The sequence below is a fragment of the Leptodactylus fuscus genome, chromosome 4 (genome assembly GCF_031893055.1).
Source record: "Leptodactylus fuscus isolate aLepFus1 chromosome 4, aLepFus1.hap2, whole genome shotgun sequence".
NCBI classification, from domain to species: domain Eukaryota; kingdom Metazoa; phylum Chordata; class Amphibia; order Anura; family Leptodactylidae; genus Leptodactylus; species Leptodactylus fuscus.
Window position 1 is genome coordinate 26,255,034 of NC_134268.1, and position 25,252 is coordinate 26,280,285.

General features: G+C 43.1%; 1 protein-coding gene across 1 annotated transcript; it reads left to right on the top strand.

Moving 5' to 3' along the window:
* Positions 1-570: 570 nt before the first annotated feature.
* Positions 571-24,372, top strand: KCNV1 (potassium voltage-gated channel modifier subfamily V member 1). The gene is made up of 2 exons (XM_075272077.1): positions 571-1,588; positions 23,864-24,372. Exons 1-2 carry the CDS (start codon positions 571-573, stop codon positions 24,370-24,372), a joined length of 1,527 nt encoding a protein of 508 aa, XP_075128178.1.
* The last annotated feature ends 880 nt before the right edge of the window (positions 24,373-25,252 follow it).

Genomic DNA, 25,252 nt, shown 5'->3' on the forward strand with positions numbered 1-25,252 from the left:
TATGTCCACTAACAGTATATAGGCACAGAGCTATGCCCTCTAAGAGTATATAGGCACAGAGCAATGTCCACTAACAGTATATAGGCACAGAGCTATGTCCTCTAAGAGTATATAGGTACAGAGTTATGCCCTCTAAGAGTATATAGGCACAGAGCTATGTCCACTAACAGTATATAGGCACAGAGCTATGCCCTCTAAGAGTATATAGGCACAGAGCTATGTCCTCTAAGAGTATATAGGCACAGAGCTATGCCCTCTAAGAGTATATAGAAAGAGACCAACACCCACTACGCGTATAAAGGCACAGAGCGATGCCCACCACTGAATTCATCCACCTTTGGTGGAGCCGACTGCCGACTACACAGTCCTGCTACGAGCTGGTGCTAGCTGAGCCTTGTTCCTCACTTGGGTGTAGGTAACTTTTCATCAGTAAGGGAGGGAGCAGCCCTGACAATAGAGGTAATTACCATGTCTTGTGAGAGCTGAGCAGCAGGCAGCAGGCAGCAGCAGACACAGGTAGTCACGACTCCAGAGCAGCAGCATCTGCCGGGCACAGCAGCTCCAGGACTGATGCTCCCACATTTATTCTGCTCTGATATCCCACCTCAGTGTGAAGATGAGGGGGGTCTCAGGATGCCCTCCCATGCTGGCAGCAGTAACTTGAAGCCGCAGATGTCCTTTGCTACCTGCGGAGACTCGGATTCTGCCCTGTCCCTGGACTCCAGCGTTTTCTGCAGCGATTTCTCTGCAGCTCCTCGGGATCATTTCACCATCAATGTGGGGGGCAGCAGATTCATCATGTCCCTGCAAACCTTGTCCAGCCACCCCCAGACCCGGCTGGGCAAGCTGGCCACTTCAGGGGGGGATGCGGTCTATGACTTGTGTGATGACGCCAACTTGCTGGACAATGAGTATTTCTTTGACCGGAGCTCCCAGATGTTTGAGTACATCATGAACTACTACAAGACTGGTCGCCTTCATGTCATGGAGCAGCTGTGTGCTGTGTCCTTCCTCCAGGAGATTGAGTACTGGGGTATAGATGAGCTGAGCATTGACCATTGCTGCAGGGACAGATATTTCAGGAAGAAACTCCAGACTGAGACCCTGGACATTAAGAAGGATGAGGAGGAGATTGAGGCTGAAGAAGATGACTTCTCAGGGGTTGCCTTTGAAAACTTCAGACAGAAGCTGTGGGATGTCCTGGAGAAGCCAGGATCTTCTGTAGCAGCTAAGACCTTTGGCACTGTCTCTATGACTTTTGTGGTGGTCTCCATAGCTAACATGGTCCTTATCTCTTCTGAGGTCAACACCATAGATCCACCTCTCCTCAATGTCCTGGAATATATCTGTGTCACCTGGTTTACAGTAGAGTTACTTCTCAGGTTTCTATGTGTCAGGGACAAATGTCGTTTCATGAGGAGTGTGGTCAACATCATAGATCTCCTGGCCATCCTGCCCTTCTACATCACATTGGTCGTGGAGACCTGGTTTGGTGAGAGTACAGACCTGGAGAATGTGGGGAGGATTGTTCAGATCCTGAGACTCATGAGATCTCTGAGGATGCTGAAGCTGGGGAGACATTCAACAGGTAAAGGCTTGGATTAAGTATTCATGGCATCAGAATGGACTGTGAATTATAGATGGGGTTATTCTAAGCCAGGTGCAATTACACACCTGAAGAATAGTGAGCACACACCAGCAGTAGCATTACTGAAGAGTCAGGACCTGAGAGATATCACAGACACAAGGGTCCTCAAGGATGGAGGGAACTAAGGAAAGGAGGATAAGTACTATGTGTATGGATGATAGATAGTTACAAGATAGATAGATAGATAGATAGATAGATAGATAGATAGATAGATAGATAGATAGATAGACAAAATATAGAGAGAGAGGGAGAGAAAATACATGAGAGACAGTTATTAGAGAGACAAAATGTAGATAATATATTAGATAAAGCAATAAATAGTTAAAAGAAACATAGCTGGTCAGAAAAATAGATAATCTATAGATAATAGATAGACACTATACCGATAGACAGATAGATAGATAGATAGATAGATAGATAGATAGATAGATAGATAGAAGAACTATAGATAGGTAGACAGTTAAAAGAGAGATATTGTAGATAGACAAAAACATAAAATAGATTCTGAAGATAGATAGATAGATAGATAGATAGATAGATAGACAGAAGATAGATAGATAGATAGATAGATAGATAGATAGATAGATATGACATAGATAGATAGATAGATAGATAGATAGATAGATAGGAGAAAGAAAGAAAGAAAGAAAGAAAGAAAGAAAGAAAGAAAGAAAGAAAGAAAGAAAGAAAGAAAGAAAGACATAAGATAGATAGATAGATAGATAGATAGATGATAGATAGATAGATAGATAGATAGATGATAGATAGATAGATAGATAGATAGATAGATAGATAGATAGATATAGAATAGTTACTGTAGTTACACAGACAGAGTTGTAACTTGAAGTTTTTGAGCCCTGATGCTAAATCTGTAATGCTCCCTCACCTACATTTAACCATTGAGAGTAGGGGGATATTTTATGTAGCAAAGGGACTGCGCCCCCTGCACCACCTATAGTTATGTCCCTGTACACAGACATACATAAGAGAGAGATAGAAACTAGACAGATATTGTAGACACATAGTTATACACAAGATAGATAGATAGAGAGAGAGAGAGAGAGAGAGAGAGAGAGAGAGAGAGAGAGAGAGAGAGAAAATTCAGAGCAGCCTCATGTCACAGAAAGGACAATTGCATGCCACATGATTTGTCTGAATTCCTTTCATTTATGTGTCATGTTAATAAAGTTGTTCCTGGGGCTAAAACCACTGATGACTTTTCCTAAGGATAGGTCATGAATATCAGATCTGTAGGGTCAGACACCCAGCACCCTCAGTGATCAGCTGTTCTCATCAGCTGATGAATAGAGACTGAGGCAAGCAAGTAGACTGCGCTGTTCTCTGTGTAGTGGACAGACCAGGTACTGCAGGTCAGGTCCGATTCCCTTGAGTTGGAGCTATGTTGCAATAACTTAATACAGGTAGAAGGAGAACATTGGCTGAGACATTAAAGTTTTCTACTTTTAATAATTTATTTTAACTTGAAGGGTCCCCAGATATTCAGTGATCACCTTGTATTCTGGTGCTGCGGTCACGCTCTGTTCTAATAGCACCCTGAGTGAGGGACTACTCTCTTTTAAAGGGATTGTCCAGGCTGCCTGGTAGTGATTTATGTGCTTTATTCCCAGACATGAATAGTACTGTTTCAGTGGAAAAGACATTCATTGGACATCCCCTTTAACTCAGCAATCGATAAAACCCATTAAAAATTCTAGAAATAATTGATCCACACATTGAATTTTGTAAACGTGTTAATTTGTTATTTCTAATTATTACTTGCCATTGGACTAAGTGAGTTGTCCAGCGCTACTTACTACCCTTAAGGTAGGTGATGAATAATTGATCAGCGGGGGTCTGACACTCAGCACCTCCACCGATCAGATGTTTGTATTGGCCGCTGTGAACAGGAACAAGCAAAGCTCTGTACACTGTGTAGTAGCCGGGGAAGTTACTGCAAGCACATTCCTATTTAAGTCAATGGTGTTGTACTTATAATAGCTCCCTCTTCTGACACGCAGGAACTGTGCAGTAAACTGCAAACAGCTGGTTGTCAGGGGTGTCAGGAGCCCCCCCATTCTGATCTGTTGTTACTCTATCCTAATCCATACTGCTGACCGAACCCTATAAGTAGACGTCTGTACAGATGCATCAGAGGTGATCTTGGAATTTCACACACTTTTCCTTGGTATATTAATTTTTTGCTGGATAAAGATAAAAACATAAGTGTTTGGGGAAACAGAACATCTGTGCTTTATATAATCCAAGGACTCGCTGATATACATGGTCTCGCTTTGTATGCAGAAGGTAGCTCAGCGGAACTATGTAATGTCTGAAAAAGAGATCCAGCAGTATAAAGGAAGAGGCACCAAATGTCCTTGAGATTAGGAGGAGTGAAAGCATTCAGAACACTTGTGATAAATGTTAAAGAGGTTTTCCAGAATTTTTTTTTTTATTTTTTTAAAAAAGGTCTATTAGCGCTATCAGTGGGTTAATAAGTGCACCCAAATACCCTTAACAGTGTTTTGAGTGATTTCTGGCTTTCTCTGGGAGCTCTTGGTATCCTCTGCATTTGTTTACATGGGATAGCTTCCTGCTGTCTTAGCCTACAACTACAGTTCTCTCAGATCCCCCCTCAACCCCCCCTACACACATTTCCCTAGTTATCCCACGGACTTCTGTCCCTATCTACCTACCTAGCTAACTAATTCAGTCCTCCAGTCCCCTCTCCACCCCATCATACTTACCTGTTTTCTCATCCTGGAGATGACTTTAAGTTTCCAGTGTCCCCTCTTCTGCCTCCACCTGGGATTCTGAAACCAGCACCTGCATTTTACAATGCCTCCAGAAGCCACACATGTGCAATAGAACGCCTGCAGAAGCCACACATGCACGATAGAATGCCTTCAGAAGCCACACATGCGCAATAGAACACCTGCAGAAGCCATGCATGCTCGATAGAACGCCTGCAGAAGCCACACATGCACAATAGAACACCTGCAGAAGCCATGCATATGCGATAGAATGCCTGCAGAAGCCACACATGCTTGATAGAACGCCTGCAGAAGCCATGCATATGCGATAGAATGCCTGCAGAAGCCACACATGCTTGATAGAACGCCTACAGAAGCAACACGTGTGCGATAGAACACCTGAAGAAGCTATGCATGTGCGATAGAATGCCTGCAGAAGCCATGCATGCATGATAGAATGCCTGCAGAAGCCACACATGCGCAATAGAACACTGTTTCTTTTTGCTTCTGCTGGTGTTCTATCGCTGGGTAAATATAATTTTTATTTTTTTTTAAAGGGAGTAAATTAGAAGTTAGGTGGGGACAAGGAAGTTTAGTTAAGTGATAAAATTTTAATTTATCCCAGACAAACCCTTTAAGTTTAGTGAAGTGCGTGCCGGGTCCAGATGAGACAGACGGTGAAGCAAAAGCTAAAACTGTTTATTAATATGGATGAAAATAAGAGAAATATCACTAAGCTCAGAGCGATTCATTCCTTGGGTGGGATGAGAATGTCTCTGCTTTTATGGGAAAAAGTATCACTTGTGATCTCATAGTATAGAACAAAAACATAATAGGACTATACCATCCATCTCTACACCAGGACGGACACAAACAAGGAACCCAATTTAGTGACATTTTTTGTTGGTTTACAAATGTTAGGAGTCAAGAAGTAAAGCTTTTTTTTAAAACTTTTTGTACAATTTTCCCTGAAAAAAAAAAAATGTATTGGCTCTAAGTGTTAAAAAGCCACAAAAATTCATTTGGTAGCCCAATCAATAAAAAGGATAGCTCCAAAAAAATCCTAAATATGTTAATAACACCATGTTAATAAAGGAGTTTCTAGGGCTAGAAATATTGATGACCTATCCTAAGGACTGAGGAATGAATGAAAGAAGGAAGGAACAGAGAACAGAGAACAGCGCTGTTCTCTGTGTAGTGGTCAGAACAGGTACTGCAGGTTTGGTGAAGTCTAACCATGAAGGACTCAGTATCATCTATAATAACCGGCGCTGCTCCTGCTGTCCATGAATCATGATGGATATTGCAGCGGTCTACCCCCAGCAACCCTCGTGGATGTATCCCCTTTAAGTGATAAGATATACTGTACCCTGGATGTAATGTCTGCCCCCTTCTGTAGTCAAGGTCCGCCAGCCATGTCGCTCCCTACTACCAGTCTCCAAATTAGCCATCAGCAGACACATTAGTATTTTCTTACACTTCACTTTTACTGACTTATGTAAGAGACGAAGGACAAGATTAATGTAATGAGGAATAAATACATTTATAGTAAAATGTGCAATGTTCCCGAGTCCCTAAATTATATGGCGGAGACTAAATGAGCCAATTACAGCTGTCTGAACAGCGATCTATTTTGGTGATGTCTATACCTGCTTGTCATATCCGTCTATGTGACTTATATCGTACAATTTACATCTAGAAATACATGAAATAGCTACCAATAGTTCTTAAGAAAAGTCATTCAGCGGAGAGAAGTAAAGAAGTGGCAATCACCGGTATAATATTATATACATAATATGAAATTGGTGACTACTGCGCCAGCACATTCGCATCATTGTGTCTATTCTTCTAGCCCATTGCAGAACAGAAAATTGGAAAAAATAGCCCGTCTAATGATGGACAATGATGGGATCCCATGGTACTCCATTAACTATCATGGGGTCCTTTGGGTGTCCATTATATTTGTGACCTGACATCTCCAGGTAAAAAAATGAGGTTTGCAAGAGTTTTTCATCTGGGATTTGTTACGGACTCTGTGTCCAATGGACACAGCCTGAGACATCTTATGGGTTTTTCGGGGTCCTTTTCACCTATACAGAAAGGTGGATCTAAGAAGAGTCTTACCCAGGATCAGGGTCAATCTATGGCAATCTACGGCGAGGATATCGATCTCGAAAAGCTAGATAACCCCTTTAAGCGTCAAGTTACACTTTGCAACATCTTTATGAACATCTGAAGACAATTTACCAAATTCACATAGACTACTTCTTATAGTCTCCAGTATATGGTGCACATGATCCTTTAGCAGCGCCAAGTATTTATATCTGTTGTGTGATCTCACCCTTGTATGGGACGCGAAGTGTCTTTGTAGGTGTCAATCTGTCTTCCTTTATAAACCGCGTTGGATAGAACAGTTGACAATGCAGAAATACTAAAAGTGAGAATGCAAAAGTTGGCTAAATATATCTAATCTAGTATATCGTCTCTCTTTATCACAAACTGTAGCGTGTGCACATTGGTGACTCTGAAAATAATGCAACTTTACAAATAATCTTGCAACAATGTATCATTTTTGTATTCAGCTCCTATGTAGACTATGTCTCCAATGGTAACAGACTACAGTACTTGTGTGTAGTCTGATCTGGCAGCCATGGTGCACAGCTATGTAGGGAGATCCCTACAACAAAAGCTTGTGACCATCAATAATCCCAGTAGTGTATGTATAGAAGGAATAAGTAGAGATTGTGTAGCATTTCTTTATACGTGGAGCTGTTATTTCATCACGCCATGGTGGTATTATAAGTGCACTGTATGGCGGTATGAACAGTATTTAGACTTGTGCCTCTGCTTACGTATTGTACGGTATATTATGTTCGCTGTGCAGGACGGTAAGAGCACTGATTTGCGTAGGCAACCGTATGAAAGTATTGCGCTGGTGGTTAATAGGAGCCGCCGCAGCCAATAGAGTAAGGATCTGCCATACAAAGGTCACGGTGACATGTACACCTTGGTCAATATGTATACTAAGGACCTCATGTTCATTTTTTTCTAAACTTTTGTTGCATGAGAGTATTATTTGGACAACGTATGGAACTGATATTCAGGCGCCTACAGTCTGGCTGCTATGATAAGGCTCTGTATGTGCACAGTATGACAGTATATTACTATACCCACACTATATGTGCACTGTCTGAGAATGTTATCATGCTGTGAGGACCTTCTGCTCCAGCTCCAGGTTGTGCTCCCTTTGAATTTGACTGATGCCCAGTGCTGACCCAATGTACAATGGGATCCCCTGGGCCCAGCCTGGCTGTGAGCTCTGACTGCTGAGCCTGCACTCTCTCCGTATACATCACACATCTCCTGTTCTGTGCAGGGTCACCATTAAGACTGGACAGTAAGGCAGGAAATTACTCTGTTACCTTCAATATAATATCTAATGTATAGGCCACCTTCTAATTCTAATTGCAATATGGTCTGAGATCAACCGGGCTGAGAAGTTTGGCATAATGCCCAGCAAATTGTAATTACACTTGAACATTTTTTTTATTATTATTATTATTATTATTATTATTATTTTCTTATTATTTTTTTTGGGGGGGGGGTTTAATGTGATTTTGGCCAAAGAAAACTGGTCATACATATCGGAAATGCGTCATTAGACCACATCATATCAACCCAGCCCCACAGATAGATAGGTTAGGAATCAGGATCACTAGACCCCAGTGTATCACCCCAGCCCTGCAGATAGATAGGTTAGTGTCACCAGAACCAGCATATCACCCCAGCCCTGCAGATAGATAGGTTACTGTCACCAGACCCAGCATATCACCCCAGCCCTGCAGATAGATAGGTTACTGTCACCAGAAACCAGCATATCACCCCAGCCCTGCAGATAGATAGGTTACTGTCACCAGAACCAGCATATCACCCCAGCCCTGCAGATAGATAGGTTAGTGTCACCAGAACCAGCATATCACCCCAGCCCTGCAGATAGATAGGTTACTGTCACCAGAACCAGCATATCACCCCAGCCCTGCAGATAGATAGGTTACTGTCACCAGACCCAGAATATCACCCCAGCCCTGCAGATAGATAGGTTACTGTCACCAGAACCAGCATATCACCTCAGCCCTGCAGATAGATAGGTTACTGTCACCAGGACCAGCATATCACCCCAGCCCTGCAGATAGATAGGTTAGTGTCACCAGAACCAGCATATCACCCCAGCCCTGCAGATAGATAGGTTACTGTCACCAGACCCAGAATATCACCCCAGCCCTGCAGATAGATAGGTTACTGTCACCAGAACCAGCATATCACCTCAGCCCTGCAGATAGATAGGTTACTGTCACCAGGACCAGCATATCACCCCAGCCCTGCAGATAGATAGGTTACTGTCACCAGAACCAGCATATCACCCCAGCCCTGCAGATAGATAGGTTACTGTCACCAGAACCAGCATATTACCCCAGCCCTGCAGATAGATAGGTTACTGTCACCAGAACCAGCATATCACCCCAGCCCTGCAGATAGATAGGTTACTGTCACCAGAACCAGCATATCACCCCAGCCCTGCAGATAGATAGGTTACTGTCACCAGAACCAGCATATCACCCCAGCCCTACAGATAGATTGTTTTCTTGCTATGAATCGTTGCCTCTGTGACTGAGATATCTCTTTTTTATGTAGATTGTGAGCCCCATATACAGGGAAAAATCCCTATCCGAAAGTCTTTAGAGTATGGGAGGAAATCCACACAAACACAGGGAGAACATACAAACTCCTTGCAGATGTTCTCTCCGGCAGGATTCGAACCAAGGACTCTAGCGCTGCAAGGCTGCAGTGCTAACCACTGAGTCACTGTGTTGCCCCGTATCTCTTTTTTTCAATATGCAGATTAGCTAACACCCTAGAGCTCATTTGTGTATTGCATGAACAGCAATAACTCTGCCATGGAGGCAACAATTCATAGAGAGAATACTTTTTTTTTTTTTTCAGGTGACAGTAACCTATCTATCTGCAGGGCTGGGGTGATATGCTGGTTCTGGTGATGCTAACCTATCTACAGGGCTGGGGTAATATGCTGGTTCTGGTGACAGTAACCTATCTATCTGCAGGGCTGGGGTGATATGCTGGGTCTGGTGACAGTAACCTATCTATCTGCAGGGCTGGGGTGATATACTGGGGTCTGGTGACAGTAACCTATCTATCTGCAGGGCTGGGGTGATATGCTGGTTCTGGTGATGCTAACCTATCTATCTGCAGGGCTGGGGTGATATACTGGGTCTGGTGACACTAACCTATCTATCTGCGTGGCTGGCTTGATATGCTGGGTCTGGTGACACTAACCTATCTATCTGCAGGACTGGGGTGATATGCTGGGTCTGGTGACAGTAACCTATCTATCTGCAGGGCTGGGGTGATATGCTGGTTCTGGTGACAGTAACCTATCTATCTGCAGGGCTGGGGTGATATGCTGGTTCTGGTGATGCTAACCTATCTATCTGCAGGGCTGGGGTGATATGCTGGTTCTGGTGATGCTAACCTATCTGCAGGGCTGGGGTGATATGATGGGGTCTGGTGACAGTAACCTATCTATCTGCAGGGCTGGGGTGATATGCTGGGTCTGGTGACAGTAACCTATCTATCTGCAGGGCTGGGGTGATATACTGGGGTCTGGTGACAGTAACCTATCTATCTGCAGGGCTGGGGTGATATGCTGGTTCTGGTGATGCTAACCTATCTATCTGCAGGGCTGGGGTGATATACTGGGTCTGGTGACACTAACCTATCTATCTGCAGGGCTGGGGTGATATGCTGGTTCTGGTGATGCTAACCTATCTGCAGGGCTGGGGTGATATGATGGGGTCTGGTGACAGTAACCTATCTATCTGCAGGGCTGGGGTGATATGCTGGGTCTGGTGACAGTAACCTATCTATCTGCAGGGCTGGGGTGATATACTGGGGTCTGGTGACAGTAACCTATCTATCTGCAGGGCTGGGGTGATATGCTGGTTCTGGTGATGCTAACCTATCTATCTGCAGGGCTGGGGTGATATACTGGGTCTGGTGACACTAACCTATCTATCTGCGTGGCTGGCTTGATATGCTGGGTCTGGTGACACTAACCTATCTATCTGCAGGGCTGGGGTGATATGCTGGTTATGGTGACACAATCCCTTTCAGCATCTATATCTTACTTATGTTTACAAACCATCATTGAAATAAAAAATATTCTGTACTGTTACTTTAAATCTCCCGCAGAGGTAATATGTGCAGAGTGTCAGGTGCACAATACCATCCATCAGCCACATGCGTTGCAAGTGATCGCAGCGTTATTTGCATGCCATTCACATCATACACAGCTGTCACATAAGTCTTATTTAGATCCATTTACATCAATGATATTTGTGAGTCTGAGTGTTATCTGGAGGAAGGCAGACACTACATTATACATGAAGGGGAGCCCTGTATGTTCTGTGCATGATGTGAGGATGAAAGGAAGGAATTATAATACAAAGCAGAAAGTAGGACTATTCACATAAACGCAGAGAGCAATATATGTGGCCTTTATGTTCGTAGCATCGAATTCTCACAAGTGACTTATCAGGGTATGTTCACACAGCACAAAGTGAAAAGGAATTATAGTAATGGTTTGCCTTCCATGCTTTGCACTGCGGCATTGCTTCTGTATATTGGCTGCTGTGTATAGGATCAGCTACCATATGCCTTTAAAGAGGACCTTTCATGGTACGGGGCACAGGCAGTTCTATATACTGCTGGAAAGCCGACAGTGCATTGAATTCAGCGCACTGTTGGCTTTCCCGATGTGTGCCCCCGGTGAAGAGCTAGTGGCCCCGGTACTGTAGCTCTTTACAGTCAAAGCAGGGCCTATCGCGCTGTACTGTGTGAGCGGGGAGGAACGCCCCCCCCCCCTCTGCTCACAGCGCTCCCCCATAGACGGGTATTATCAGGAGGGGAGGGGGCGTTCCTCCCCGCTCACACTGTATGGGGTAGGGAAAGTTCTCCAGACCCTACAGCGTCCAAGTATAAGTCTCAGATTCCAATAAGAGCCATTGTAAGGAAAAACAAGACTAAACAACTTCAGAATTTCCTACTTTGCAGCCCTACAATTCCTCCAGCCAGGTTTTATGGGGAACGTCTTTATTGTGTTCTTACAGAGGAACAGATTTATACGTCTATATAAAAAAAACTGCTAGATTTGCTTTTCTTGGGAGGTAGCAAAAGTCAATTCTTAGTGTCATCTGGGTGCGAATCTGGGAGCGAAGGAAACAGAGCAGAACAGAATCTGTACGGGAAGAGACGCTGGAAATGTGTTCAGTCATTTAGTAAGAAAAAGACCCAGAAAAAGAATCTGCTTACAAACCATTAAAGGTGTGAAGAAGATACGTGTGATCTTACTATGTGATGTCTATTAAGGCTGCGGCTTAAAGGGGAAGTTGGGAAGTTCACTTTAGGGGGAATCATTTACACACTTTTCCCCACTTCTCCTGTTAGACTCTTTGCACCAGTTTGGACTTCTGTAAGGACAACTGAGGTTTCCTCCAAAAACTCTTCTCATCCAGCCCCTGTTCTGTAGTAATAAGAGGCAAATAAAACCCCAAGCAGCTGTCTATAGATGGGTGTCCTTGGATGGGATGACACCCCGAATCACATTAAAGCTCTTCAGTGGGTCTGACATTGACTTACAGTGTAGTGATCTGGAGAAGGAATGATCTGCATATGGTTTCCCAAAAATCATTGCCTTAATGGAGTGGATTAAGGGTACATTGGGTTCTAGACTGTTCAGGAAGTGTAGCACCCCCCCCCCCTTCCCATTCAGTAAGCACAATATTAATCATATGTAGCCACAGGTAAGAAAAATCCATAAATATTCCATCCAGCAATGTTTCTTTCCTATTCTTCTTCCTTTAGTGCAGACCAGCATGGACACTTCTTCCCTCCACAGGTTGTTTCTGTACATCGCCTGCATCGACGCAGTGCCCCAAATACTAAACTGGTACAGAGGAAAATACTGAGGACAGAAAGAGGGACAAACAGTGGCGTAACTAGGAATGGCGGGGCCCCCTGGCAAAATTATGCCCCATAGTGGCCCCTGCACACAGTATTATGCCCCATAGTCGCCCCTGCACACAGTATTATGCCCCATAGTCGCCCCTGCACACAGTATTATGCCCCATAGTGGCCCCTGCACAAAGTATTATGCCCCATAGTCACCCCTGCACACAGTATTATGTCCCATAGTGGCCCCAGTACACAGTATTATGCCCCATAGTGGCCCCTGCACACAGTATTATGCCCCATAGTCGCCCCTGCACACAGTATTATTCCCCATAGTGGCCCCTGCACACAGTATTATGCCCCATAGTCGCCCCTGCACACAGTATTATGTCCCATAGTGGCCCCAGTACACAGTATTATGCCCCATTGTGGCCCCTGCACACAGTATTATGCCCCATAATGAACACCCATGAACAATTATTATGCGCTGGCATATTTTCAGACCCCAGAGTATTATAATCAAAGACCCGGGAGGAAACAAATATAAAAAAACACTGTTACTTACCTGTCTCCGACTCCGTTGTAGTCTTCGGTGGTGTTGGCCAATTTTAATGATGTACGGACGTTACATGACCCGGTAAGCTGGCCTGATGCCTGTATGGAGCGCAGAGAGGTAAGTAACAGTGTTTGTTATGTTCCCTTAACTCTCCCGGACCTCCGATCATTATACTTGGGGGTCTGAAAAGTGACTCGAGCCGGTAACGGCCTATTATGAAAAAAAAAAAGCAGCGGTAGCGGCTGTCGCTGGGCCCCTAATGTCCCGGGCTCTGTGGCAGTCGCTACCCCTGCTACCCCGGTAGTTACGCCACTGTAGACAAATGTTCATATGCCCCCTTGTGCCCCCCATATAGTGCGCTCCTCTGTGTAACACATAATGATGAAACCTCCTTAGAGTTCCTACACAGTATAATATCTCATAGTGGCCCTCTATACAGAATAATGTCCCTGAATACTCCCCCTACAGTATAATATCCCACAGTGCTCCCTACACAGTATAATGCCCCTTAGTAGCTCCCCATACAGTATAATGTGTCTGAGTGCTCCCTACACAGTATAATATTTCTCAATGGCCTCCATGCAGTATATTGTCCCAGAAAGCTCCCTACACAATATAATGTCCTTTAAACGGAACCTATCAGGTCATTTTGGGACACTAAAGAACTAAAAATTCCTTATAGACCTGGGATTGAGCGTCCCAAATACTTACTTAGAGGTGAGTCCAATGAGTTTGCACAGTTCTTCAGTGAAACCAATCAGTGAAGTGCGCAAGGAACGGTGCATGCGCACTGAAGCTGCGGTGTACTTCTCTGGCTTCAGGGAAGAATTGCACCGGTGCAGGAGTACAGCTGCAAGGGGAGTATTAAGCTTTTTTATTATCATCAGCACGGGAAGATTTGGGACATTAAACCACCAGTCCATAAGTACATGTGGGTGGGTTATTGATCCAAATTGCCCTTCCATGGCCTCTACACAGTATAACGTCCCTTAGGAGATCAGAGTATAATGACGACAATTTAGTGTCACCTGGTACCTGGGTTGTGTTATTTTATGTGCTATTTACTTAAACATTGTGTGACATGGCTACCGGGGAATTATAATATTTTATGTAGGCTACAATGGTAGCACTGTTATTGATTAAACTGTATGGAGGTATTATTTATTATACAATTTACAGTATGACACTTATAGCAATAGGTGAACAATGAACTGAGACCATCGCAAATTTTTTGGGTTTGACCAAAACGGAGAATTTTGTAGTGCATCTAGCACAAATCTACAAAATTTGATAATTATAGTTTGGGTTCTCTTCAGGTCCCAGAGTATAATAATCAAAGGACAGGGAAGGTGTGTAAAATAAAAATAAATAAATAATTAAAAAACGATGACATTTCTTTGGCTCTTCCGCATCATCCAGTCTTTTTCATGGGTCATCCACTATCTCTGCTGGTGCCCAAGTCACTACTGAACCCTACCATTGGCCTTCATGGAGGAATTGTCAACGTCCTCACACTTTGATGCTACAGAAATAGACCAGAACGTACGTCTTCCATGGCCTCCGGTTATTATTCTTTGGTGCCTGATGAGACTTGCAACGCACTTCCAGTTTGGACTGAAAGTACAGTCCTATGAAAAAGTTTGGGCACCCCTATTAATCTTAATCATTTTTAGTTCTAAATATTTTGGTGTTTGCAACAGCCATGTCAGTTTGATATATCTAATAACTGATGGACACAGTAATATTTCAGGATTGAAATGAAGTTTATTGTACTAACACAAAATGCGCAATATGCATTAAACCAAAATTTGACCGGTGCAAAAATATGAGCACCTCAACAGAAAAGTGACATTAATATTTAGTACATCCTCCTTTTGCAAAGATAACAGCCTCTAGTCGCTTCCTGTAGCTTTTAATCAGTTCCTGGATCCTGGATAAAGGTATTTTGGACCATTTCTTTCTACAAAACAATTCAAGTTCAGTTAAGTTTGATGGTCGCCGAACATGGACAGCCCGCTCTCAAATAATCTGAAAACAAAGATTGTTCAACATAGTTGTTCAGGGGAAGGATACAAAACGTTGTCTCAGAGATTTAACCTATCAGTTTCCACTGTGAGGAACATAGTAAGGAAATGGAAGACCACAGGGACAGTTCTTGTTAAGCCCAGAAGTGGCAGGCCAAGAAAAATATCAGAAAGGCAGAGAAGAAGAATGGTGAGAACAGTCAAGGACAATCCACAGACCACCTCCAAAGAGCTGCAGCATCATCTTGCTGCAGATGGTGTCACTGTGCATCGGTCAACTATACAGCGCACTTTGCACAAATAGAAGCTGTATGGGAGAGTGATGAGAAAGAAGCCGTTTCTGCACGTACGCCACAAATAGAGTTGCCTGAGGTATGAAAAAGCACATTTGGACAAGGCAGCTTCATTTTGGAAACAAAAATTGAGTTGTTTGGTTATAAAAAAAGGCGTTATGCATGGCGTCCAAAAAGAAACAGCATTCCAAGAAAAACACATGCTACCCACTGTAAAATTTGGTGGAGGTTCCATCATGCTTTGGGGCTGTGTGGCCAATGCCGGCACCGGGAATCTTGTTAAAGTTGAGGGTCGCATGGATTCCACTCAGTATCAGCTGATTCTTGAGAATAATGTTCAAGAATCAGTGACGAAGTTGAAGTTACGCCGGGGATGGATATTTCAGCAAGACAATGATCCAAAACACCGCTCCAAATCCTCAGGCATTCATGCAGAGGAACAATTACAATGTTCTGGAATGGCCATCCCAGTCCCCAGACCTGAATATCATTGAACATCTGTGGGATGATTTGAAGCGGGCTGTCCATGCTCGGCTACCATCTAACTTAACTGAACTTGAATTGTTTGTCCAAAATACCTTTATCCAGGATCCAGGAACTGATTAAAAGCTACAGGAAGCGACTAGAGGCTGTTATCTTTGCAAAAGGAGGATGTACTAAATATTAATGTCACTTTTCTGTTGAGGTGCCCATACTTTTGCACCGGTCAAATTTTGGTTTAATGCATATTGCGCATTTTCTGTTAGTACAATAAACCTCATTTCAATCCTGAAATATTACTGTGTCCATCAGTTATTAGATATATCAAACTGAAATGGCTGCTGCAAACACCAAAATATTTAGAACTAAAAATGATTAAGATTAATAGGGGTGCCCAAACTTTTTCATAGGACTGTATTTGGGCCAAAACTAATTTTCCCTGGTAAACCTTACAAATATTAAGAATGAATCTCGTGAGGTTTGCCCCTCAATAATCAGTTATAATTAGGTATGTACACCATGTGCACCAACAGAAAATCCTGCACATAGAACCATCCAGCAGGTCACACAGGTGAACTGTACATCACATGACCATGGACTGTATATCAAATGCTATAGATTGCATATCACGTGCCCATGGACTTTATACCACATGACCGTAGACTATGTATCACATGACCATGGACTGTATACCACATGACTAAGGACTGTATATCACATGATCATGGACTGTATATCACATGGCTAAGGACTGTATATCACATAACCATGGATCGTATATCACAAGCAGAGATCCTGAAAACTAAGGAATTGTTATTGAAACAATATTAGAAAATTGTACAACTTTCTCTTATACAAACAATAATACTGGTCTCTCAAAATTGGTCAGAAAGTGGTCAGCCCCTTGTAGGGTGGACACAGATGTATGTGTAAGGGGAACTATATATTCAGTGGGAGAACATATAGACTCCATGCACATGTTGTCCCTGGTCAAATCCAAACCCAAAGCACAAGGCATCCAATTAAAAAATCTGCTAAATAAAAAAAAGTAAAATAAAATAACATTTTAAAAATTTGCTTGTGAAATTCTTTCCGCTGCTTTCCATAGCTGACGTGTATGTATCCCTGTTCTAATATAGACAAATGAATCGTAGGATCCTTCTCTTATAGTGTTCAGTGTAATCATGGAAACAATTATCAAACATACAGCGCTGTATCTCTCCTATCTATGGTGGGTGAAGTCTATGGGCTGTCTGAGAGGTCCTACACACTCTTATACTGCAGATCACAACATCAACACTGTGACTGCAATACCAGGAACAACCTATGGACAGGAGTGGAGCTGTTTCTGGGGAAGGAAATCCTACGTCTTACTCCGGGGTCCCTTGGCTCTCCCCTGCTTTGTCCTCAGTGATTGGATTTACATTTAGATTTCTCTTTTCTTCATTCCCTTCATCAAAATAAATATTAACCCTTCTATATCTGAAAGGAACTTTTTTTTTTTTTTTTTACACCTGCCTAAAACTTTTGCTCATTAGATTGAAAACCCATTACACTTGCAAAGAGATCCTTAATTTAAGCCTTTTCTAATGATATATTCCCTTTAGCCTCGTTGCACTTTGTGTTCTTCTTATAAATGTGTCCTTAAGCAGATTCCATATCCCCCGACAAGCGTCTCATTTACTTATTATATCGCTGGGAGGGAGAGATGTGAATGCTGAGAAATATGTAAGATATACCCAGGAGAACATGAAGAGCAGAATCCGGCGTACAGTCCTCTGTGTATAGTCCTAAAATACGTTTTCTACAAAAAACCGCCAGCGCCGACAATGCTAATATGCAAATACTGTAAGCAAACAAAATCAGCCTTGAAATATGTACGTTCTCGAGCAGTGATGGCTGATTTACTGAGCCCGGTGGGGCAAAATTGGTAACCAACTCCTGGTTGAGCCCCCGGAGGACTTTGTCCCTCCATTCATGCTTAAGTGGGAATCTGATCTGTCCCTCTCCCTTTCCCAGGATCGGTGAAGACGTATCTTCTGCCTCTCTCATGCTTCCTCTATCAGTTCCCGCTACCAGGAGGCCAACTCCAAAATCCTGTCCCACTGGTACAGGGTCCCCACGAGAATAAAGGCGATGTTTCCCCAGACCTCCCCTCTATGTTGGAGATGCGGCGAGGAGGAAGGCACCAGGCTCCATATTTTCTGGTCTTGTCCCGTCCTGTCATCCTTTTGGGAAGGAGTCAAACGGATCACCCTCCAACTCACTGAGACCTATACTGGATACTGGTCACTTTTAATCCGTCTCAAAAAATGGCGTGTCGCTTCTTTTTTCCATGAGTGGAAACAAACGTCTCGTGGAAAAGGAAATCCATTGAATTCAAAGGGAGGCATTTTTTTGAGCCTGACCAAAAAAACCTGTGTGAACCCGGCTTAAGGGCTAGTGGAAACTGATTTTTTTTGCAGTCTGATTTTGACTTCAATGGGAGCCGCTCACTTTTTTTTTCCCGCTAACTAGTAGTGGAAAAAAGAAGCGAGATCACCTTTCTTGTCGCGGATTCTGCGGCTGAATCAGCTGTGGCTTCCATGGCTCGAGACACGTTCAGGTTTAGGCCCATTCATACGGCCTAATCAGGAGCGGGATGCCACGACAGAATGCCAATGCACTTCACGGCCAGCCATGCGGAAGTTCACATGGCGGAATCCATTTTCCGCCGTGTGACCATACCCCAACTTGTCACCTTTTCCTTGCAATGGAAATGTATGGCGGGATGACAATTGGGCGTTATAATTCACCTGGTCAAAGAGGTGTGGCCTCATAGAGTCTGACACTATTGGCACTTATTGGACAATGCCAGGCTATGTAGGTTACACCCCCCAAAATAAAAAGTGGTTACAGTGTATTGTTATGCTTCTAGTAGGAGAATTCTTAGAAAAACATGTCTCAAAATTGGGGGAATGCAAGGATTCCTGATATCTGGCCGCTGTTCAGTGAAGCAGGCAGTCATCTAGGCGAGTACTTTATAGCAGCCAGTGTGTTGATTTATATGGAATAATAAGCTGGGGATTGTTACCGCTTAGTTTCGTGGCGTCTTCCATGTTAAGGTCACTGGAAGATTCTCTGCTCTTGTATGACGTTGGATAAAGAGCTTTAGGGGATATCTTCTGGATATAATAAAGCTAAGACTATAGGACTTGGCTCCCAGACATGATGATTGTTATTATAGGCTTTTAAGGCATTCAGAACGATGTCGCTATTACATTAGGAATATAGGGAATATCTATGCAAAGAAATTTATTCTACAAGATTTTCTATATTTGCTGTTTCTGTCATTTCCATAGAATTTTTATAAAGGCTCGACCATGAAAGATAAGGGAACGCCAAACCCCTGTTTCAGCATTTCAATTTTTTTCCATTTTTTAGGTGTCTAATTTGAAAAATCTATACAAAGTCTCCTTTTAAATTTAATTAAATTTTTATCTTATTAATATTGTGTTACCCTAGAATCATATAGTGTTGGCCAAAAGTATTGGCACCCCTAGAATTCTGTCAGATAATACTCGTTTCTTCCAGAAAATGATTGCAATCACAAATTCTTTGGTATTATTATCTTCATTTAATTTGTCTTCAATGGAAAACCACAAAAAGAATTGTCAAAAAGCCAAATTGGATATAATTCCACACCAAACATAGAAAAGGGGTGGACAAAAGTATTGGCACTGTTTGGAAAATCGTGTGATGCTTTTCTAATTTGTGTAATTAACAGCACCTGTTACTTACCCGAGGCACCTAACAGGTGGTAGCAATAACTAAATCACACTTGCAGCCAGTTGAAATGGATTAAAGTTGACCCAACCTCTTTCCTATGTCTTTGTGTGTACCACATTGAGCATGGAGAAAAGAAAGAAGACCATTCAAGTGAATGGGTTTGAAAACTGACCGCCGGGTTTCCGTCCCCTGTCCAGTTTTGTGGGGCAGAAGACAGAAGCCTGCCAGATTGGCTAAACCGGAGATTGTGCACAGATATGAACCGGCCCTTCATGTGTATAGGACTCTTACAGTATTTTCCAGGAGTCCAGCCATAATATATTCCTAGCTAGGGAGCCTAAATGGAGTATCTGACTACAATCTGACTATAAACAAGACCCTTTGTAGTCAGGATCCAATAAATAGCCACACAATTCTCTATATCACCAATAACTACACCCAGGAGTGAAACAGGACCAGGACGGCAATAAAGGCATAAAGATACAGTATATTACAAAGTGGTCTATTTCATAGTTCACTTATATAAGATGAACTTGCCCTTTAAGAGTAATATTATTCAACATAACTTGGAAAATCTTGAGTTTCCCAAATCTAACCAGTATCCCCCTGACAGTAATAAAAATAAATGGATAATGAAGTTCAAGCGATCTAATTCCGATGATATTCTTCATAGCCCCAAACATGAATAATTAAAGCATATTCATTTTGGTCTTATAAGACGGCAATGCATAAATACATGAGAAAAATAATTATTATTAAATACATTTGTTTGTCCTTTAACCTTGGCTGTTATTGCAGCGCTGATGCCACGGGCGCTCCGTTATTAAGATTCTCAGCGGCGTCCCGGAGGAGCAGGTCTGTGGCAGAACACGGTCAAAGGGAAATACATATGTATCAATAGTCACCGGAGCATGAAAGAAAATGCTAAGTTCTTGACGTAAGGAGTTCTGTAGGTTATGCGTCTTTCTAGTTCAACATAGAAAAAATACAGAATTTCTTCTAGTTAATATTATCCTTTATTTCACTGATTTTAGATAGAAAGATGTGGCCATGTTCAACTTCACTGCACAGCGAAGCAAAAGCTATTAAAAGCAATGGGAAAAATTACATTGATTAAATCAACTGTTTATTTAGCATGTAAAAGGTCATGTTAAGCGTGGCTACATGTGTAAGTCCATATTGGAATGAGTCTCACTATGATACTACAAAGGAATCAAACTTGTGGCATGACGGAAGTAACACCACTACAGTCATGGTCCACTGGCACATTAAGGAAACTTTGATAACCACTAGGTCACCATGCAAGCCATAATATACTTTGGTATGGTTAGGAGAAAAAAAAAAATCATTAGTATATTGTAAAAGAGGAAAAATCTAAAGTATCTGTTATTATTATTATTATTATTATTATTATTATTTTATTTTTTTATATAGCAGTATCAATTCCATGGTGCTGTACATTATTATATTAATCCCATAGTGATGTACATTATTATATTAATTCCATAGTGATGTACATTATTATATTAATCCCTTGGTGCTGGACATTATTATATTAATTCCATGGTGCTGTACATTTGGGGGTTACATACAATACACAGAATATACAGGTAGATATAATACTAACAATGACCGACTGGCACAGTGGGGTAGAGGGCCCTGCCCGCGAGGGCTTACAATCTATGAGGGAAGGGGGATAGAGACAGAAGGAGAGGGGGAGACTGTACAGATGGCAGTGAGGTGATAGTGTTATTGGAGGTTGTAGGCCTTCCTGAATAGGTGAGTCTTCAGGGCCTTCTTGAAGCCTGTGATTGTGGGGGTCAGTCTTATGTGTCGTGGTAAGGAGTTCCAGAGTATGGGAGATGTACAGGAGAAATCTTGGAGACGGTTGTGTGAGGAGCGGATGAAAGCAGAGTGGAGTAGGAGGTCATTGGAGGATCTGAGGTTACGTGTGGGCAGGTAGCGGGAGATTAGTTCAGCAATATATGGAGGGGACAGGTTGTGGATGGTTTTGTATGTTAATTTTAGTAGCTTGAACTCAATTCACTGGGCTATAGATAGCCAGTGGAGGGACTGGCAGAGGGGAGCAGCTGATGAATATGGGGGGGGTGATATGAATTAAGTGAGCAGCGCAGTTTAAGGTGGACTGGAGGGGGGCGAGGGTATTGGGTGTTGCAGTAGTCTAGGCGGGAGATTATGAGGGCCTGGACGAGTGTCTTAGTTGTTTCAGGGGTGAGGAAGGAGCGGATTCGGTGGATGTTCTTGAGCTGGAGGCGGCAGGAGGTGTTGAGAGTTTGAACGTGTGACTTGAAGGATAGGTCGGGGTCCAATGTTACTCCAAGGCATCGGGCCTGTGGGACAGGGGTAAGTGGGGTTCCGCTGACTTTGATAGATGGGTCGTGTGGAGGTGACATACTGGGTGAGGCAAAGATGATGAACTCCGTTTTCTACATATTGAGTTTGAGAAAGCGGGAGGAGAGGAAGGAGGCTACGGCCGCTAGACAATCTGGAACTCTGGCCAGCAGGGAGGTAATGTCTGGTCCAGAGATGTATATTTGGGTGTCGTTGGCATAGCAATGGTATTGAAAACCATAAGATTCTATGAGTTGGCCCAGGCCAAGGGTGTAGATGGAGAACAGGAGGGGTCCTAGGACGGAGCCTTGGGGGACACCTACAGAGAGAGGGCGTGGTGAGAAGGGGGTGTGTGAGTTGGAGACGCTGAATGTGCGGTCGGTGAGGTATGAGGAGATCCAGGAATGGGCCAGGTCTGAGATACCAAGGGATGAGAGAATTTCTAGCAGGAGGGAGTAGTCGACTGTGTCAAAGGCAGAGGAGAGGTCGAGGAGGAGGAGGACAGAGTAATGGCGCTTGGCTTTGGCAGTTAGCAGGTCATTGGTGACTTTTGTTAGGGCAGTTTCAGTGGAGTGCCGGGGTCTGAAGCCTGACTGTAGTCTGTCAAAGAGCAGGTTGGATGAGAAATAGTAGGAGAGTTCTGAGTGGACGTGCTGCTCAAGAAGTTTTGAGGCGTATGGGAGAAGTGAGATGGGACGATAGTTGGCTGGGTCGAGGGACGATTTCTTAAGTATGAGTGTGACTGTGGCATGTTTGAAGGATGAGATCAAGGATCCATTGGCTAGAGATAGGTTGAAGAGATGGGTTAGGGCTGGAGTAATAGCTTCAGGGGATCAGATGTGACTGGATCAGGTCAAGTGTGCAGGAGGTGAGGTGGAATTTAGAGATTAGGGAGGAGAGTTTTTTGTCATTGATGGTGGAGAAACAGGTCAGGGATGAGGAGCAGCAAGTAGTTGGGTAGAGGGGTTGTCGGGGGTGTAGGGTGAGACTGTCTCTGATGGTGTTGCGTTTAGTTTTGAAGTAAGAGGCAAAGTCGTCAGCTGAGATAAGTGATGTCAGGGGGGGCAGGAGGATGGAGGAGGGAGCTGAAGATGGTGAATAGCTGTTTGGGATTGCGAGAGAGTGCAGATATGAGTGTGGTGAAGTAGACCTGCTTTGCGGAGGTGAGTGCGTTCTTAACTGCAAGAACTGCCTCTTTGAAACTGAGGAAGTCCTCCTGGGAGTGGCTTTTCTTCCAGAGGCGTTCTGCAACCCGCACGGCACGTCTCAGTTTTTTAGTTAGGTCAGTGTGCCAGGGTTGCCTATTCATAGGTCAGGCTCTAGTGGTTGTGAAGGGGGCCACATATGTTGAGGGTTATTATCAGCAATGAACTCTTCTAGGAATGGTCCTTCCCAACAATTGCCCTGTCTAATAGCGCTACCAATCTGCTGACCAATACTCAAATGCTCACCGGTTGGCCGATAATACTATTTTATGCATTGCTACTGATCAACATGTTTCTCAATGATTGGCACTTCAGAAGACAAGATCTAATATAGCCTTAACTTTGAGTTAAGGGGGTTATCCAGTTTCTACCATTAGTGGCCTACCCTTATTATGGGCCATCAATATTAGATCAATTGGGAACCCTGCAGATTACCGGTACCCAGACAGTGCAGCTCTCAGTATTGTTGACTTACTATGTTCCCTCACTGTACATATTGCAGCACAGACCCTTGATTTCAGATTTTCCTAAGGATAGGCCATCCATGTTTGTTAATGCATCGAGTATCCTTCTGTACATCTCAACCTTATTCACTTCAGTTGAGTCCAAGTACAATACTGGCCACAACCCATGGACAGATACAGCGCAGTAATAAAGCAGCAAATTTATTCTAATCCTGGAAATCCCTTTAAGAGTATTTGCATGATAACATAGGCGGATTCTGCTCCACTGAATGTTTGATATTGTCTTTTTACATTCCAGGATTGAAGTCTCTAGGAATGACCATCGCCCAGTGTTATGAAGAAGTCGGCCTTCTGCTCCTCTTCCTGTCCGTGGGCATTTCTATATTCTCTGCCCTGGAATACGCCGTTGAGTATAACGTCCCCGACACGACTTTCACAAGTGTCCCCAGTGCCTGGTGGTGGGCGACAACGTCCATGACAACTGTAGGTTACGGAGATATCAGACCGGACACCACATTTGGTAAAATTGTTGCCTTTTTGTGCATTTTATCGGGGATCTTAGTTTTAGCATTGCCAATCGCTATTATCAATGACCGATTTGCCGCTTGTTACTTCACGCTAAAAATGAAGGAGGCAGCACTGAGGCAAAGAGAGGCCTTAAAGAAGCTAATGAAGAACATCAGTACTGAATCGGATATCAATGTAAATCTAAGGGACATTTATGCTAAAAGTGTCATGGAAATGTTACGACTCAAAACCCGAGAACGGGCTAGTACAAGGAGCAGCGGAGGAGATGATTTCTGGTAAATCTGAGATGTTTGTCGTTGATTTTTAACTTTTGTGAAGTAGGATCTAGAAGAAACCTCAAAGAAGAAACCATGGACCTCTTGACTACTTATGTAAGACTTTGGGGGTGAGGTGGACATCTGGATCTTTCGCATTTGACTAGAGTATCAATGAAGTAGTTATCTACCAAACATAGTCCAATGGAGGACATGGAGTATCAATGAAGTAGTTATCTACCAAACATAGTCCAATGGAGGACATGGAGTCATGAGCTATGTGGACTTACTGTGCACAATATGATTCAGGTGATTTTAATGTTATGGCTGTTTGGTGTATAGTATACTGTATTTCAATACAAAATCTATAGTAAAATTCAGGACATGACATTGGACATATTACTGTATATTATACCATAAATGGTCTCTGGTTTAGTTTTTTACAACCATTAGAATATTAAATTAGATATGCTTGAGGTCAGTCTGCAGGTCGAATCCTGGACAACCCCTTTAAATACAAGCCACCAAGGATGAAGCCATGACATTATCCATACAGATTAATCCATTACTGAATATTTGATACATTCTGGATGGACCTAGAATCGTTTTACTTGGTGGGCCAAAGAAACCTTAGTCCGACATTGTCCCTCATCTATCAGGAGAATGGAAATACCCAATAGGCAAGCCAAGATAGATAGAAGGAGATGTCCAAATATAGAAGGGGCTTAGTAGGATCCTCATGGCACAAGGTGACCCACAATCTCCCTAGAGGTGGAGGGCCCAAAAATTCCTATAAATGTCTGAGTTTGGATTATCACTTTAAACAGACTAAAGGTTTTGGAGAACATCTATCCAGAAAATTCTGGCTTGTCTATGCATGGGCAGAAAGTGACCATTTTAAGAAT